The 18,974-nt window shown below is 40.7% G+C and overlaps 1 protein-coding gene across 5 annotated transcripts in view; it reads right to left on the reverse strand.

Annotated features, from left to right (window-relative positions):
- RNF13 (ring finger protein 13) overlaps positions 1 to 18,974 on the reverse strand; it is a 42,100-nt gene that overhangs the window by 6,301 nt on the left and 16,825 nt on the right. For all 5 annotated transcript variants that reach the window (XM_086755145.1, XM_086755149.1, XM_086755146.1 and 2 more), the window contains 4 exons: positions 18,211 to 18,298; positions 16,348 to 16,438; positions 14,543 to 14,648; positions 6,197 to 6,290 (listed from right to left, as the gene is read on the reverse strand). In XM_086755145.1, coding sequence (XP_086611271.1) covers positions 6,197 to 6,290; positions 14,543 to 14,648; positions 16,348 to 16,438; positions 18,211 to 18,298 — 379 coding nt within the window. The remainder of the gene's footprint in view (positions 1 to 6,196; positions 6,291 to 14,542; positions 14,649 to 16,347; positions 16,439 to 18,210; positions 18,299 to 18,974) is intronic.

Here is an 18,974-nt window from a genome sequence, read left to right on the forward strand (position 1 = left end):
TACATATAAGGAGACCACGTCCATCACAGCAGGAAAACGAAGAGCTGTGCACCAGCAACGAAGGAGCTGAGCTTTGCTTTCCAAGGAAGCTGCAGAAAGCTAACAGAACCAGCGACTCATCAGGGAGCAGAGGTGCACAAAAGATAAATGGCTATTGTCAGCTCAAATTTTGAGCATTACATGAAACTCAGTTTTCAGGGCCAGGGAATCAGTAAGATGAAGTTGTTCAGTGACAGCAGAGAGGCAAAGATGTACTATTTTTTCCGTTTACATGTTCAGAATAAGGTAATTAATAAATAAAGCACAAACATAAAAAATTCAAGGCTTAAAGTTCTAAAAAGCAACCTGACCGGGATTTTTCATGAAGTGCATAACAATATACTTCACTGAGAAAAATAAACTTTCTTTCCACATGTAAAATAAATAAATAAATAAAGCATTTTCCATTCCAAAATGCAGAAAACTGTCAAATAAATGCAGTGTAATAGCTGCTCCCCATTTAGCCTGTAAACAATCTTCAACTCACGAGCCTAGTCTTGGTCATGTTTAAGTACTTCCTCATTAAAAAGAAAATCATAAAAAAGAAACTGAGGAATTACAGGAGTAGTCTAATAGCATTCATACAAAAATAACTGTAACTTCAGCTTTTAAATAAGGGCATGGCTTATATTCCACCTCACCAGAACAGAAGGCAAGTACTCGTCTGCCTTGAATCAGGATTTTTGCAAGCCTTGTTTTTCAGGTGTTAAGAAAACTAAGCTAAGAACTGAACCAACTGATTAATAACAGGGTTAATTTGCGTTTAGATGCAGTATTAGTAGGTGTCTTTTGAGTCATTCCAATGTTGAAACACCATTGACTATAATGTAAAAAAAAAAAAAAAAAAATCAAAACCAGGCAGGATTGATGTTTGTAGTTCAGAGAAGTATTTTACTATAGAATCCCATATTGCTGTGCACACAATTCTCTGAAGTCTATAGCAACTCATTCTGTAGACTTAAAAATATTCAGTATAAAGCATGTTCATGGAAATAGTTTTATGCTGGGCTTTTGTAAAGGTGCTGTCATTTTTTTAAAAATACATAAAATACCTGGTGTTGATCTAGAATCTCTCTTCAACGGGGTGGAAAGTATGGAACAGGATCTTACGCAGGATCATGACTGTCATTTGTTACTGTTCAGCAAAAATGATTTTTTAACCACTTCAATACTTCAAGAGTACAATACACAAAATTGAAACTTGGCATCTATTAGAGATGAAAATAAAAGGAACATATAGCATGCGAGCAGCTATCCATTCTGGTACTAGATACATATTTGGAAGGTGGCGAGAGAAGCCTACTTGCATACAATTCTTTTCTTGCCTCATTCATAAGGCTTGCTCTTGTATTCCCTGTGCAGCCTAAACAAATGAGCAAAGGAATACAAAAAAAAGGCCTCCCATTTTACCAAAATATTGATCACAATTGATTTCTCATATTTTATGATGGCCATGACACAATTTACTGAATCTACCTTTTGCCTATGCCTAACACTTCCACTAACACTTCCTAACACTGCAGTAATTTGGCATTTCAGAAAATAAGCACAGTGGACATGAGAACCACTTCAAACCACAGTTTCCCTTATAGTTACTATACAACAATAAGAGAAGATAAAGGGAAAGCAGCAGAGGGAAAAACACCCTCATGGGCAGGCAGGAAAAGTCAGAGAGATTAAATGGAGTCCAGCACTGCCAGACCTACATCACTGAAGTACAAGTTTTCCTTTAGTGTAACACAGTGAAATATACTTAGATCTTAACTGCAATGAAACTACAGTGTAAGCTCTCACAGGGAAGTATTCCAGCTATAGCGTTTTTAAAAAATAACTTCCTCTTTTGCCGTGACATTCCTTTTCTCTGTTGTTTCTATTAGTCAAACGATATTTATGGATCACTTCTAATCAGCACATTAGCATCGTGTTCAACACAGAAAATTAATATTAACCAGTCAGTACTGTCAAGGGCATCATATATCAAAAAAAAAAAACAACAAGTAAATAATACAGCTCTTTCCTCCTCTCCCCCCCGCCACAGTCATTCAACACATATAAGAGTCTTGAAAAACGATAGCACACTGCTAAAGTCTTCTCAATAAAGCCGATGCTGAAGTTCTCAAACATGGAGGCCACAGATCTGTCCAGCAGGATACTGGCTAACTGCAGCAAAGATATTCCTCTGACTCTCGTCAAGGCCATGTATCGCAGCCTACCTTACTCAACTTCACAGCCTCATCTCTTTTTGTACCATAATCTGCAACAAGCCCTCAGCCCAACTGCTTCATCTGCGCCCACTGGATCCATCTGCCACACTTCCCCATCAGCTTATCACACACATTAATTAACACTTTTACCCAAACTCTTGCTCTCATCATGGCTTGGGGAAGGCAGGCAAGCCCACGTAGCAGTGAGGACTGGAAACACCAGCCCTCCTCAGCGCTGAGACCTGGATGATTTCTCTGTGAATCCTGGAGCCTCCATCACTAGTCTCCAAGTTACTTTCACCTCCATGATACATGTTCCTCAAAGAACAGAGGATTTAATTTTTAAAGGGCATACTTTGCGGATATCTTTTTCTCAAATACATGTCACAGTATATTAGAAGCTGTCTCAGAAACACCAAAATCAGCGGCGAAAAAAGGAAGTACAGAAACCGCTGCAAAATAAAGTACCTTGCTTAAATAAACTGTGTATGAAAAGTCTTTAGTAAGCAAAATTACCTTCAAACTTCTTGGCACATACAAATAAAAAAATTTCAGAAACACAGAATTACCTATCCATATATATCCCACATAGCTGTGCACTTGCAAACAATGAAAAAAGCGAAATAAAACAAGACTTTTGTGTACCTTATGACTTGTTTTCTGTATTAGACTGTAATTGTACTGTGCAATCAGGCAGATGGGTCAGTAACGAACAGTAATTAGATCAGTTATAAACTCATTTGTAAGGAAAATACATCCATTTAGGAATATGTAGTAAACTGCAGAACTGCACTTACTCTGAAGCAAATTTTTAAAGGGCACTGAGATACATCTATTTCCCACTCCTGCTCAATCATATGTTTCAATCTGCATATAAAGATATGTACAGAAAAATTCAATACACGACACTTAAAAATATTTATTAGCTTAAAATGACATGCACTCTTACAGCTTATTATTTGTCGCACATGTTGGGGCTTTTTTCCATGTGTACATAAAGCACTTCAAAGCCAACTGACTACAGTTAAGCTGCTCTTCCATCTTTAAACATCTAACCAAACAGTTCCATCTTTAGAACTCTTGTGGATGCAGCAACTCCCAAATTCTGGATAATTTATCAGGTATCTAACCACTCATTTAGGATCCTAAACTTCAACACTCAATGTAGAAAAAAATTGCTTAGTTCATGTTTAATTTTTTAATAATATGCTCACACATCTTTCTTTCGCAGCATTCTATCTTCACTGAGTTTACAATATTTTCTTTTTTTACAGGAATGAGAGATTACACTGTAGTTTCATTGCACTTAAGATCTAAAAATCTCTTCAGTCTTGGCCTAGATTCCATTTTAGTGTAAAGTTAAGCTGGCTTGGAAATAATATTATATATTTCTGGAAATAAATTCTACAATACATACCAATTCACAACATTTTTAACTTATATTTTTTCTAAGCTATTATTCTTCAGAATATTCAGATTTGCTAATGGCCAAATTATGGGCATACTACTGTCTTTTTTGCCATCTTCGCCTTTGTTACAAAGACACCATACAAAAGACACCAACTCTCATTGACTTTCGTATGACCAAAATGGAATCCCTTTTGTAAGGAACCACACCACAACTGCCCAACAGAAAACAGATTTTGGTATAACATGAATGGCATTCTGTGGAATTACTCAAAAAAGGAGGCTTATTGATTAGGACTGCAAAAATAGTCAACGCCACATCTTTTGTTACTGCATTCTCTACTCATTACAGAAATGCTAAGTGCCTGATCTAAAGCCTACTGAAGTTAATGAAAAAGTCCCACGCGTTACAGTTGTATTTGACTCAAATCTTATTTAGACGTGGTTTGTGTATTTCCTGTATTAACAACTCCTTAGGTATGTCAGAGTGCAATCACCCCGACAGAATAATCGTCCTCGTTACACCACCGTTTTCCTACCAACCTATTACATTCTGGAAATCCACTAAAGCCAGCTCTCCCTTAACAACTCTTTTACAGTTAAACATCTATAAGGCAGTAATTCATGACAAAAAGAAGTGCAAGAAAGAGAAGAACCAATATCTGCAGTGTCTTAGCATCAGTCCTTGACTAACATTTCAATCTGTTTCAATACAAACAGATTTTTAAGAGTACACTGGGAACGAAAGAAAACCCAGGATTCCTAAAAACAGGATTATAGTCCACAGGAGTTGCTTTCACCTGTCCTTCCAAAGCAAAAGGTAAGATGGTTTGGATATACCATCAAGAAGATTGAAGTGAATGGATTTCACAATAATGTAATGAGAAATTCTATTTTTCAAAGAGGTATGAAGCAATATATCTTTATGGTAATTGCCATACTGCAAGTACTGGGTCAGATTTTGTCCTCTTAGTAAAATGACTTAAAGTAACGCAAGGGATTAATTTCATAGCACTAGAACCAAAGTGATCATTCGCTTAAAGAAATGGAAATCCTAGTTGAGGGGGGGAGGCAGGGTTTGTTCTGCTTTTCATAGGCCATGGAACGCAGTGGATATCTGGATATTTACACCAGGTTTACTTTACAATGACTGACTGAGCTCCAAACAATTCAGATCGAGTAAGATTCAGCAAAAGGAAAGAGGAAAACAGCAGTAAGATATTTTCATACGCTGGCTGTTTAGCCATGTAATTCTGAGATAGTTATTACAGAGGCACACAAGTAACTGAAAAAAAGACATTAATTGACCTTTTGAAGCAACTTATTCTTTGCAAATTTCTCTGTAAAGTACAACATAATTTACTTCGTATTTTTATTCTAATTAGATTTCATAGGGAACCAATAAGAAGCAGCAAAACGAATATTAGCTTTATTGGCTTAAGGTAACTTTTTAGAGTTAATTTTAAATCCACCCAAACAGGTCATTTATAGCAAGGTTCAGTCAACCCTGCAGAGGAAAAAATACTCCCCCCCCATCCCCCCCCCCCCCCCATGAGGCTGAGTAACATTGCACAAAAACTGTTACCTGCTCCAATTGAACATCTGCTTTGCACAGAGAGCAAAGGCATTAATAATGCAGGCTGGCAGCAGCAAAGGCAAAGAGCAGTCAGGGGTTCCATCCCTGAATCCAGGCACATCCCCTGACATGGTCTTTATGCCTCAGCAAATACATTCTCAATGGACATGCGTTATGTAGTAATCACTCACTTCAATTAAGTACTTTTTCCATCTTTTCTTCTCATACCATGCAATAGCTTGTATGAATGAACAATCAGATGGTAAAACAGTAACACATTTAAAAATCAAAATGAAGAAGAAATGTAGCAGATTTTTCTTCTACTTTTAAGAAGTAGACAACAAAGAAGGACTTAAGGCAGTTTTTCTACCTCACTGAATAAAGTAATGACCACAGCTTTATCTCTTGTTATTAGAATTTGCATAAAATTAAAAGAATCACAACAGTAAGTATTTTGACATTAAATTTGAGTTGCTCTTGTCCTCACAGAAGTATTGTGATTAAGTGAAAGGACTGCTCCTCTGGAAAAGCAGATACATTACACCCACAACATAGTTTTGTTTTTACAGTCTCTACAATGTCAGGCAATTAATGTGCCGCTAGTATTTCTCGGTTGCCAGACAAACAATGGAAATAATGCATCACAGTGACTGACTGTTGTGGTGGCTCTTAACGAGAGCACAACAAGGAAGTCCTGTGGAATTTCTGTACTGATTTTATGGTGTATTAAGCAAAATTTTAATTCTCAGCCACAGTCTGTGTATGACGTCTGCTCTGCTTCCATTAAAGAAAGGTCAGAACTCAGTGAGAGCAGTCAAGTCAAACTTTTTGTGCACTTTCACACCAAACTCTACTACCTTTTTCAAGTGTACTCAAAATTATCTCCAAACCTACAAAGCCCCTCAATTTACAGGTTTTTTTTGGTGTTAAAACAGTGGTGTCTAATTAGACAAAAAAACAACCCACTTGCCTTTCTTAAATTTATGTACAGGAAGTTTCTTAAGCTGATCCTTCCTAAGCCGATTCCTTCTTGCTCTGTGTCTGTCTTGCACGAATTTTGTGATCTGGAAACAGATGTAAGACGGCATGAACAGTAAGTTAAAACAAGTTTTTATTTGTGAGTCTTCACAGTAAGTTAGCTAAAAGGGGAACCCCAGCTTAAACTGAATCACCTCTTCCCTTCCCTGAACTCAAGGACGAAACCAAGCAAGACCAAAGGATGTTCTTGAGGACCACGACACTTGAAACTGAAAATAAAAAAAGCCTGTTTTGGAAAGGAAAGAAGAAAACTAAAGTTATATTCATATTATATAAAACAATGGCCATTGCTGCAATCCTCTACTGATGCACATATACAGTGGGACTACAGTTTTTGCATTTCAGAGCAAAACACAATTCACTGACTTTGACTGGGTTTGCTTGCAGTTTTAGGTTATTACAGCTCAACTATTCCCATATTCATCAGAATAATTTCAGAGCATCTAGATGTAGTTTGAGGAGGAGTAAAGGGGTTACTTCAAGCCATAATTACTTACTGTCTTCAACTATACTAAAGATTCTGGTTCCATTTTCTTAATAGTCTCTAATGCTATTTCTGTTCAGATTCTAATTCTAGCACCCGTGACATGACATTCTTTTTCAAACAGGCCTTAACCAAAGCATACATGCTAACAAATCTTTTGAAATTTGCAGAGGTGCTCTGCACCTACCTACACTGTGGATACAGCAAACACAGAGAGTGTTAGTATTATAAAGAGCATTAACATCTCTCACTTTATGAATCCCTGAAGGGCTCTGACATATTTCATAACAGATTCATACTTTAAAAAAAATAACGTATGTACATTATGGACAAATATTATTAGGACCATTTGAAACTGTAATTGTGTTGACAAAATAAAATTTATTTATCTTTCTGCATCACACCTGGCTTCACTTTTTAAGTATATTTGGATCTAAACTGTCCAGACTCTTTTTACCCCACTAAACAATGAGCTGTATGCTTAAACTGCAGTTTTCCTGCTGTAATTCAGATACTTAGGAACAATCAGAAAGTCTCACATTCATTTCTTAGTTAAATGCATTTCCTTAAAGAAGCAGGGCTGAAACCACAAATGAATGAGAACCAAATCCCACCTGGAACATCGCCAGGATCAAGTTCACTGCACCAATTAATTGTTCAGTGCTCTGATCTATCAAGATCTCTCTATAAGGCCTCAAGGGAATCAACGTCTCGTAATTCAGTATTACTCAATTCCTCTGTCCAGGTCATTCATAGAAACACGGAAAAGAACTGGCCGTGAAGTTGAATCCTGATGAACACCACCAATGACTGGCTGCCAGCCAGATGTTGCCCCGTTTACTACAAATCCTTGAGCCTAACCCATCAGCCAATTGTCCACCCGTTGTATGGTGTACAACTAGCTTTATGGTGGACATTTTGTCCAGAAGGATACTATAAGAGACCGTATCAGCAGCTTTGCTAAAACAAAACAACATAACACACAAAACCAAACAAAACTACAACCCCACGCACCCAGTGCCTTCCCCTCCTCCACGAGGTGGGTAACTTGGTCATAAAAGGATATCAAGGACTGACCTTCCCTTTATGAACCCACTCTAGCTTTGACTCATGATCACATTGTCTTTCAAGTGTTTTTCAATTTTCTCCATAACTTTACCAGGCAATGATAGGAGACCGACAGGCCTACAATTGCCATGATCTTCCTTTTTCATCTTCTGGAAAACAGGGCAAATAACATTTGCTAGGTTTGACTCAACTGGGACCCGTCCAAATTCCCAAGACTGTTGGCAAATAACAGAGAGATCTCACAATGACATCAGCCAACTCTTTCAGTGCTCTGGGATGAACCTCACCAGACTCCATAGACTCATGTGCATTCAGTTGCGGCAGCAAATCCCGTACAAGTCCAATGTCAATTGGGAGCTTATCACTCCCCTAGTCACAGTGCTCCAACTAAGGGCTCTGGGGTTCCAGGGCCCGTCACTGGCGTTAAAAAAAGACAACAGCATCCACTTTATTAGCTTTTGCCCTAATCTTTACTCAGAGGCTCTCAGCCATTCCATCCCCAACTGCAAGTGCCACACAGCCCAACCCCTCCTTTTAACACAGCGCTACCCCTCCATCCCACCTCGCCCACCCTGCCTGTCTCTCCTGAAGAGCCTCTATCCATCACAGCACTGTGATCACAGCGCTCTTCCCACTGAGCCTCGCTGACGACAATGATGTTGTAGCTCTAGGAGTGAGCCAAAGCTTCTAGCGCCTCCTGTTTATTCCTCCTACTGCACGTGTTAGCGTACACACATTTCAGATGTGCCCCCGTGCTCTCAGTACGTCATGGAGCCGACCAGCACATCACCCCTCTTACACTGTCACTCTGCCCCACAGCTTGTCACTACTGAGCCTGATTTTATCCTCTTCTCCCTTCAAATCTCCATGACACTCCGCAAAACACTTACAAATGCCTCTCCTCTTTTTTTCCCTTCTCACAGTTCAGCATGAGCTGTGTAGATGGATTTTGGCATTTCCAACATTACATAACCTGTTTTTCAAAACCCCCCAAGCATCTGTCCCAAATACACGGTATCAGTAACCCTGACTTGCAGACATACAATGTAATACTCTCCTGGTTCCTGTCCGGTTTTCCTCTACAACATGACTCTAAGACATGGAAAGAACCATTCACTGTAGCACTGACTACCTCTTGACATTGACAGAAGAAAAAATCATGTCTCTCAGAGTTTGCTTTTATAACTGGGACGTATTTGGAAAAATAAACTCTTAATCATAGTTTAGAGACATGCCCATTTTTACATCTCCTCACAGTGCACAAGCACGGAAATTGGAGTTGTGTTTAAATGACTGAAGTTTTCCTCACCAAATGTTTATTTCCCCTTCTCACAGCTAACCCTACCTAGCATCTGTTTACTCTGTTTAGACTGTACAGACGGTTCTTCCCTGTATATTTTATTTGGACTTGGGAACTCTCAAACTCACACATTAAGTAAAAAATTGTTTTAATTCAGACTACCAGCATGCTGATGCAAAAAGATCAGCTCTTAAAAGGCAAATTTAAAAGAAACCATATCTACAAAATAGAATCATAGAATGTTTAGAGTTGGAAGGGACCTTCAAAGCCCACCCAGTCCAACCCCCCTGCAAGGAGCAGGGACATCTCCAACCGGATCAGGGTGCTCAGAGCCCCGGCCAACCTGGCCTTGAACGTTTCCAGGGATGGGGCATCCACCACCTCTCCGGGCAACCTGGGACACTGTTCTACAACTCACATTGTTCCTAATATCCAATCTAAACCTCCCTCTATTTTAAAATCACTACCCCTTGTCCTGTCACACCAGGCCCGGCTGAACAGCCTCTCCCCATCTTTCCTGCAGCCCCCTTCAGGCACCGGCAGACCGCTCTAAGGTCTCCCCAGAGCCTCCTCTTCTCCAGGCTGAACAGCCCCAGCTCTCTCAGCCTGGCCTCACAGCAGAGCTGCTCCAGCCCTCTGATCATCTTCGTGGCCTCCTCTGGATCCTCTCCAACAGGTCCATGTCCTTCTGATGTTGGGGGCTCCAGAGCTGGATGCAGCGCTGCAGGTGAGGTCTCAGCAGAGCAGAGTAGAGGGGGAGAATCCCCTCCCTTGACCTGCTGGCCACGCTTCTCTTGATGCAGCCCAGGATGCAGTTGGCCTACTGGGCTGCAAGGGCGCATTGCCGGTTCATGTTGAGCTTCTCGTCCACCAGCACTCCCAAGTCCGTCTCCTCAGGGCTGCTCTCCATCATTCTCTGCCCAGCCTGGATTTGTGCCTGGGATTGCCATGACCCATGTGCAGGACCTTGCACTTGGGCTGGCTGAACTTCATGAGGTTGGCACGGGCCCACCTCTCCAGCCTGTCAAGGTCCCTCTGGATGGCATCCGTCCCCTCCAGCGTGTCGATGGCACCACACAGCTTGGTGTTATCGGCGAACTTGCTGAGGGTGCACTCTATCCCACTGTGCATGTCGCCGACAAAGATGTTGAACAGGGCCAGGCCCAACACGGACCCCTGAGGGACGCCACTCGTGACCGGTCTCCACTTGGACATCGAGCCGTTGACCACCACTCTCTGAGTGCGGCCATCCAGCCAATTCCTTATCCACCGAGTGGTCCGTCCATCAAAGCCAGGCCTCTCCAGTTTAGAGAGAAGGATGTCATGCGGGACAGTGTCAAAAGCCTTGCACAAGTCCAGGTAGATGATATCCGTTGCTTGTCCCTTGTCCACCGATGCTGTTACCCCGTCATAAAAGGCCACCAAATTGGGCAGGCACCATGTGCCCTTGGTGTAGCCATGTTGGCTGTCACCAACCACCTCCTTGCTCTCCATGTGCCTTAGCATGGTTTCCAGGAGAATCTGCTGCATGACCTTGCCAGGCACAGAGGTGAGGCTGACTGGCCTGTAGTTGCCCAGGTCCTCCTTGTTCCCCTTTTTAAAAATGGGGGTTATGTTCCCTCTCTTCCAGTCATCGGGGACCTCACCAGACCGCCACGACTTCTCAAATACAATGGCCAGTGGCTTGGCAACTTCATCTGCCAGTTCCCTCAGGACCCGCGGATGGATCTCATCAGGTCCCGGGGACTTGTGCACCTTTAAGTTCCTCAGATGTTCCCAAACCTGCTCTCCCACTACAGTGGGCAGTTCTTCATCCTCACATCCCTGCTTGTGCCTTCCACAGCTTGCGTGGTGAGACAAGAGCCCTTGTCGGTGAAGACTGAGGCAAAAAAGTCATTGAGTACCTCAGCCTTCTCTATGTCCCGGGTAACCAGGACACCGGTTTCCTTCCGGAGGGGGCCTGCATTCTCCTTGGACTTTCTTTTGTCCCCTACATACCTATAAAAGCTTTTCTTGTTGCTTTTTATATCCCTGGCTGGATTCAACTCCGTCAGGGCTTTAGCCTTCCTCACCCGATCCCTGGTCACTCTCACAGCCTCTCTGTAATCCTCCCAAGCTACCTGTCCCCGCTTCCACCCTCTGGAGGCTTTCCTCTTCACTTTCAGTTGGTCCAGGAGCTCCTTACTCATCCACGTGGGCCTCCTGGCCTTTTTGCCCGACTTGCACTTCATCGGGATGCACCTCTGCTGAGCTTGGAGGAGGTGCTCCTTGAATGTAGACCAACTTTCCTGGACCCCTCTTCCCTCCAGGGCCGCCTCCCATGGCACTTGGCCCATCACGTCCCTGAAGAGGCCGAAGTCCGCCTTCTTGAAGTCTAGGGCAGAGAGCTTGCTGTGTAGTTTCCTTGCTGCCCCGTGGATCTTGAACTCCACCATCTCATGGTCGCTGCAGCCAAGGCTGTCCTTTAGTTTCACATCCCCCACCAGCCCCTCCCCGTTGGTGAGCACAAGGTCGAGCATGGCACCCCTCCTTGTCGGCTCCTCTATCGCCTGCAGGAGGAAGTTGTCGTCCACGCATTCCAGGAACCTCCTGGACTGCCTGTGCCCTGCCGTGTTGTCTCTCCAACAGATGTCAGGGTGGCTGAAGTCCCCCATGAGGACCAGGGCCTGTGACCGTGCGGCTGCTCCTATCTGCCGCTTCGTCTGCTCTGTCCTCCTGGCCAGGTGGCCTGTAACAGACCCCCACTGTAACGTCCCCTGTCCGTCCCCATCCTCTAATCTTGACCCATAAGCTCTCTGTCAGCTCCTCCTCCATCCCCAGGCAGAGCTCCACACACTCCAGCCGGTTGCTGACGTAGAGAGCGACACCCCCTCCTCGTCTCCCCCTCCTGTCCTTTCTAAAAAGCCTATACCCCTCCACGTTGACGCTCCAGTCTTACAAGTCGTCCCACCACATCTCCATGATGCCAACAAGGTCGTAGCCCTGCTCGTGTGCAAGCATCTCCAGCTCTTCCTGTTTATTCCCCATGCTGCGTGCATTGGTATAGAGACACTTCAGCTGGGCCCCCGACAAAGCCGACTTGCTGGCTGGAGCGACAGGGGTGCTGTTGGACCGCAGTTTAGGTTCATTTGCACTTATCTGTGATCCCTCCTCAGCTTCTGGACCCTCGGTGCTGGCACTGGCGCCATGCTGACAGCAATGGGCTGAACTGTGCTCCCCCTCCCCCAGCAACACCAGTTTAAAGCCCTCCGGACGAGCCTGGCAAGTCTTTGTCCAAGCACACTCTTCCCCTTCTCGGTTAGGTGCATGCCATCTGCCGCTAGCAGCCAGGGCTTCTCAAAGCACGCCCCAGGGCTTCTAAAAGCACTTCTCAAAGCACGTGGTCTGGATACCCAAAGCCCTGGCTGTAGCACCACTCCCTGAGCCACGAGTTAACCTGCCAGATACGTCTGGCCCTTTCAGGTCCCTGCCCTTCGACAGGGCCCTGAAATCCCTTTTGATGATCCCTTTAGACTGGATATAATGAAGAAAGTTTTTATGATGCGAGTGCTGACACACTAGAACACCTTGCCCAGTGACACTGTGGATGCCTCACCATTGGAAGTGTTCAAGGTTGGACAGGGCTTTCAGCAAACTGATCTAGTTAAAGATCTCCCTGCTGATGGCAAGGGGTTGGAAAAGATTATTTTTAAAAGGTCCCTTCCAACCCAAACCATTCTGTGATTATGGCTTCTGCTAAGAGAACTCACTTAGGCCCTGAAGACAAACACTTCACAAATCTGTTTAGCTCACTCCTGCAGCATTTGTAATGCCACTTCTGATGCAGAAGATTGCTGTTTTCATCATGAGGGAAACATCTGTAATTCTAAGCAGAGCCTTGTGTTTGTTACATAACTCCAGTTCCTTGCTGAAGTCATTAGTACAAATTAAGTTTGTAATTTAGTTCAGTTCTTGACCTGAAGATGACAGCACTGAAGTCCATTAGGAACTTTTGCAACTTTACATAATCTAAAAACAAAAGCAGCTGAACTGGTGAAAAACTCTGAAGCAAAATATGAAGGAATACCCCGAGAGTAAAAACTGTCTCATATTTCTGAATTTCCACAATGGTGGTCATGATAAAAGCCAAGCTCACACCCATTATTACAGTTTTCATACGTCCCTTTCTTCATTAGTTTTCTCTTCAATGGTAACCTTATAAATGCTCTTTAAACAGGAGGCCTTCTAAGTATTCTTATTGCCTTTCTCTTCATTCCCTTATTAGCATCTTTTGGAAAATGATGGATCAGTGCTTCACATCATATTTTGACAGGATGCAAAGCCAGTATTTATTATTTTCAAAATGATACCACAGTCCCTTTCACAGCCTTCTTAATTCCATTTCTTAGATGAAAATTCAAACAAAATATTGGTTAACTTAGGTGCACTATAAGCAGGTTATTAGTGAAGCTCAAGTGGGAATATTGATGGTCTCAGAACAAGAGATGTTCACACAATATTAACCCTCTTGACCGCTCTCCTTCAGAAATACCAGCTCTCCTTACCTCAAACTGCTGACCTTCAGCATACAATGATAAAGCTATCTGTTCACCTAATTAACTGAGACAAAGTCCTCTATGATCAAGGCTATCACCACAAAGTCAGACAAAGCATTGGTGCATTTTACATCATCTCTAGTTCATCATTTCTGCTTTGATTTCAGAGAGCTGACAAATGTATCAACGAAATACATAACTTCCACTGCAAAAACCACTAATTTAAGAAAATGTTATAGAACAGTTAATCCATTACTTGATTTTTATCAAAAGGTAAAATAATAAATCAGTCAGATACCAGCAGAGATTCTAAAGAGTAGGATGCTAAGTAATCTGAAATAATACACAGCTATCCTATTTTACTTTTTATAGGAGACACCTGCCCAACTGATAACCTCTACAGGTAACGTATACGCTGTAAGAGAGATGCTATATGCTGTAACAAGCTCTGAGCTTGCTGACCGATTACTATACCCGCAGTAAGAAATGGTGGGACCTGCACTGTGGAACAGTGGGACTAATTTTTATAAGGCACTAGAAGTTTGGTAAAGTACGACGTACTCTCAGTCTATGAGAGCACAAGGACAGGTCATTCTTCGCGGAGCGAAAAAGAAAGTGCTTTCCAGTGGAAGAGTAGCAGCGAGGACAATTTTTTCTACATAGTTATATTACAAGTAGAACATCCTAAGGGCTCCTGATACCCCTTTACCAAAATTATGCACCTGCTTATTCTATTGAGAAAATAAAGGATTACAGGTAAGCACACTACAAGTTTGCACAGTACACAAAGCATTCGTTGTTCCTTGACTGCATCCCTTCATTTAACTTCAGTAAGTGACAGTTCTATGATGATTTGTTTGAAAAAAAATGTTATTAAAAGAAAGAACTTACCATAAATATGACGATGAGAATAAGACAGATCCCTACTATTATTAGGAAAGGGATTAAGTAGTACTCCAAAGGAAGACTGAACTCTGGGATTAATACAACGTGGCCACTGTGGATAGAAGAAAGCAACATTTTCTAAATAGGTTAGAATTTAATGAACAGTGAATTAAAGAACAAATACAATTTAAAAAACATTAAAATAAAAGGTTATCACTAGACACACTAAAGGAAGACCTACCTGTGCACAACATAGAAAATTCAGCTGATACCCACATAATGTAAAGCCAATTAAATAAAAGGATAAAACAATTTTTCTTAGAACATTTTTTGAGTTAAAACTTATTTATTTCAATCATAAATAAATCTAAAGCAACCATGCTAACAACTTCATAGCTGCTTTGACAGTAGAATGAGAAAAATATAGCATGACTGTCAAAAGATACTGTGAAATTCTTATTTACTCAAATGGTTTGGGTTACATGGGAGGTTTAGTTTCAAATCGTGAAGCACGGTAAAGTGCACTCTTCGTCCTCTGGAGAGTCAATAAACTACAGTGCAGTAACCAAAAATCTTCCTACAGAATCTGATACAGATGCTGCCAGCTGGATATCTGAAAACTTGTATTTATTGATACTTAAGTGAAAGCCCATTGTTATGCTGCTGGCACAAGCAATCAGAAATACCCGAGAAGGTACAATGTCTAAAAGCATTAGTAGTTCTATAACCACTACTCATGTGGAGCCACACTTCACTTGTCAAGTAGTTTCATCAGCAAGGTGTCTACTTAAGACTGACACAATCTAGTTCTTCTGATTAGTTTAATGGAAGGACAGAGAGACTTGAAGGAGCAAGATCATTAGACTAATAATGAGAAACACACCTCCTTTCCCATCCTATCCAAGGTATGTATTTTAACCATCTTGTTCTCATGATGCTTTTTCCTTTTGAGGTTTTAAACTTAAAAGCAGAACAGACGCAGTGCAAACCTAATCATGCATCCCATTAGAATCATCTTAAATGCAGCCTACAGATTCACCTAGCACAGGAAGTTATTTCTGACTTCTTCTAGAACTATTAACAAAGGATGACGAAAGAGCCTTATGCTATGACTACCTATGCACTCAGAAAGACTATGAGGTTTATTCACTTTGTACACTTCTGAAAAAGGAATGTGGTAGGGAGCACCAGGGAAATCAATAATCTATGTCTCTCAGAACAGAATTGCACAAAAGTCAGAGAGGAGTTAAACACTAGTAAGGTTTGAACAGATGATAATTGAAATTCAAACTATCAATCAATGAAATTATCCATGTCAGTATTTGTATGGATAGCTAAGAATACAATAGAAAGGGTAGATTAACACATACAGTGCAGTCTTGACTTGTTAGTAGCTTCAAGACTGCATTATCTCCAATGTGCTTTAAAGATTTTTTATTTTTTTTTTTTCAACCACTGGCATGTGACTTCAATGGGAACTAGCGTACTGTAAAACAAACACACTCTTAGATCTGAAATACACCAACTCTCACAAACACCTCTGATTCCTAGATCATTAGCTGAACTTGTATGTTTAATGCTATATGAAAATGAAAGGAGTAATATTTGATAAATATATGGTAATCCTCTTGCAGGAAAGCAATTTATATTCAATTTTAAAATGCTTTCTGCCTACTGCTCTCAGGCACAAGGTTTCACCTTGAATACCTATAGCCACTGTCATCACAACATCCTATTTTAAATTCATAAATATTAAAAAGCAGCAATTACTTAATGCAAGGAATAACACAGCTGCACATGGGGTAACTCACCCCTTTTCGTAAGTAAATTCTTCTTTAAGAGAATTAGCTGACGTCTCGCCAATAAAGACAGAAGGAATGTCAATCTTCTTTAAAATTTCAACTGTATTAAAAAAAGCAGGAAAATAAAACTATTATTACATGGACATTCTATAGGCACTCCCAAGATGTAAGATTTGAACTATAACAACGTGAAGACGTATTTTAACATAATGCCATACAGACTGATGCATAGGCATGATAGATCTTTATATCGCATAAGAAGTGGTATTATTTTTCCTATCGAGTATCTAGAGACTTTACTGCAGGTATGGAAAATTGTTAATAGAATATTTAAAGGGAGCATAAAATCAAAATATTTTGACAAAAATGAGGCATCATCATCAGAAGTTTAACCAGAACATCATTCTTATTCAGAGACTCGATGAAGTCACACAGCTCCACTGATTTCCAGAATTTCTGGCAACTTACATGATTTTCTGGTCTGTTACTGTAAGTTTTAATTAATCTTTCTTCCCTCCTTTTCACTCTAAACATAAACACACTGGAAAGAGCTGTGGCTAGAAAAGGTCAAAAAGGAGAAAGACTAGAACGAACAAATCCCACATCTTTATTTCAACCTCAAGAAACTGGATGGAACTGTCTCCCTCTTCTCTGCTTACTAGCGAAGGCATGAGCTCAAAAGATGCAGCTCAAACTAAAAATCATTGAAAGATAAACCCCACATTCTAGAAAACCATCTCCTTGCCTTCACTCTATATTGATTTGCACCTCTGACTTATGCTTCACACGTAAGGGTCAGAGTGAGTTCAGTTAGTACGAAAGCATTCAGGTTCCCCAAGGCAAAAAGCAGACATGGCTTAACATCACCTCACACCACCCAAGTCTGCATTTGTTGTAAACTTGTTCTACATTTTGCTTTCTCGGTGAAACCTGAAAATAAGATTCACATGAGTTGGGAATCCATCAAAACCACTTTCACATAGCTTTCTGGGCTACTCAGCTGCCATTTAGTTTGCTGAAAGTTCATTTCCTAGTTTACTCAATGGTGTTTCCACCTAGAAAGACTATTTTTATTCCACATTTATGTTCTTGTTCCATATTGAGAAACCACAAAAAGAAATGCCACAAAGAAAGTCGTAACAAGACTGCAGACAAAAAACACATACCATAAAACAAAACCAACATTTTGACTACATTACAAGATGTTCTGAACATATTCACTCCATGAAAGGTTAAAATTGCAACAGCTAACAGCAGAATCAATCAAAAAGTGGCACACTGGTCTCTAAACATTCTTTTGCCAACTGAAAACTGAAAATATGTACATGTAATATGTATTCATACGGAATTAGAATCCATTTACCCAAAGGAACAGAAAAAGGTACACAACAGTGAAACATTAAAACCAAACACTAACAAATACTACAAAGTCATATTTCCTTCCCATAGAGTAGAGATTTTTTTTACTTCTCCTGTATTTCTACTCAATTAACAACACATCAGCTATTTTCCACATCAGATATACAAATCCCTCTCTTAAATTGAACCATTTAACCCAGAACACTTGAACTGAAATTTAAAGGAAAAACAAAAGAAACAGTCAGAGAACGTACAAACTAACTTAATGCCACAAATAATACACAAGTATACACATATGCTCTTACAGAAACATCTCCTATTTTAAAACGTTAAAAGCAGGAGGATTTCTGGTTGGGCTGGGGTTTTCTGTTACTGGTTCTGCCGTTTTGCTTGGGGGAGGGCTGTTTGGTTTTAAGTGAGAGTTCATTGTAATATTTTAGTCTGACTTTAATACTGTACACTCTAGTGGGTGAAATGATTTTCAAACAGGAGAGAAGTGATACCTGTACTTACTGTCGTTGGATCCCATGCTTATGAGGTCATCAGAATCAACATTGTGAACTATAGCTGCCTTGTATCCAGCTCTCTGTGCATTTAAAACCTGTAAGCCATACAAAGTACTTATTAGAAAGACTGCTGCCTCGAAATATAGTAACCTGTCTGTCCTAAGACAAGGTACACTTTCAGGAAGTTATAAATATTACCACAACTTCATTTGCACTTATAAAACAAATGTCACCTTTCAAAATAAAATTATGTAATTATTCTTACACTCATGTAATTATTTTTCCAGAAAAAAACATTCAATGTTGTCTGCAGACAGACAATTTTTATTCTATTAAAACCAGGGCTAAAAACTTTCCATCAGTAGATAAAAATAATATTTAATGATAATTGAAAATAAAAGTACTACTGACTTACTCTGGTAAACTAGAAATTATCACTTGATAGCTCATGAAATCACATGAGTAGTATCTTTCCTGTGCCTTTAGAGATGTGGAAATACCTTACTTGACAGCCCAGATATCAGAAGCTTTCTCATGGAAATGTACAGAACTATAAATATCAGTACAAAACTATAAATACATTGTGTACCAGTTACATTTCTGATATGTACTGGGTTTTTTTGTCAACACAAGCAAAGTCTAAGGTCCACATAAGTAGCATTTGCTGCAGTGACTATCACCAATGTAAACCTATCTAAATTACAACTATTCATCTTAGATACTGTTTCTAATGCATCCATGATAGTATAAAAACTCATCACAAGATGCAAA

The sequence above is a fragment of the Chlamydotis macqueenii genome, chromosome 9 (assembly GCF_036417535.1).
Source record: "Chlamydotis macqueenii isolate bChlMac1 chromosome 9, bChlMac1.mat, whole genome shotgun sequence".
Lineage (NCBI taxonomy): Eukaryota > Metazoa > Chordata > Aves > Otidiformes > Otididae > Chlamydotis > Chlamydotis macqueenii.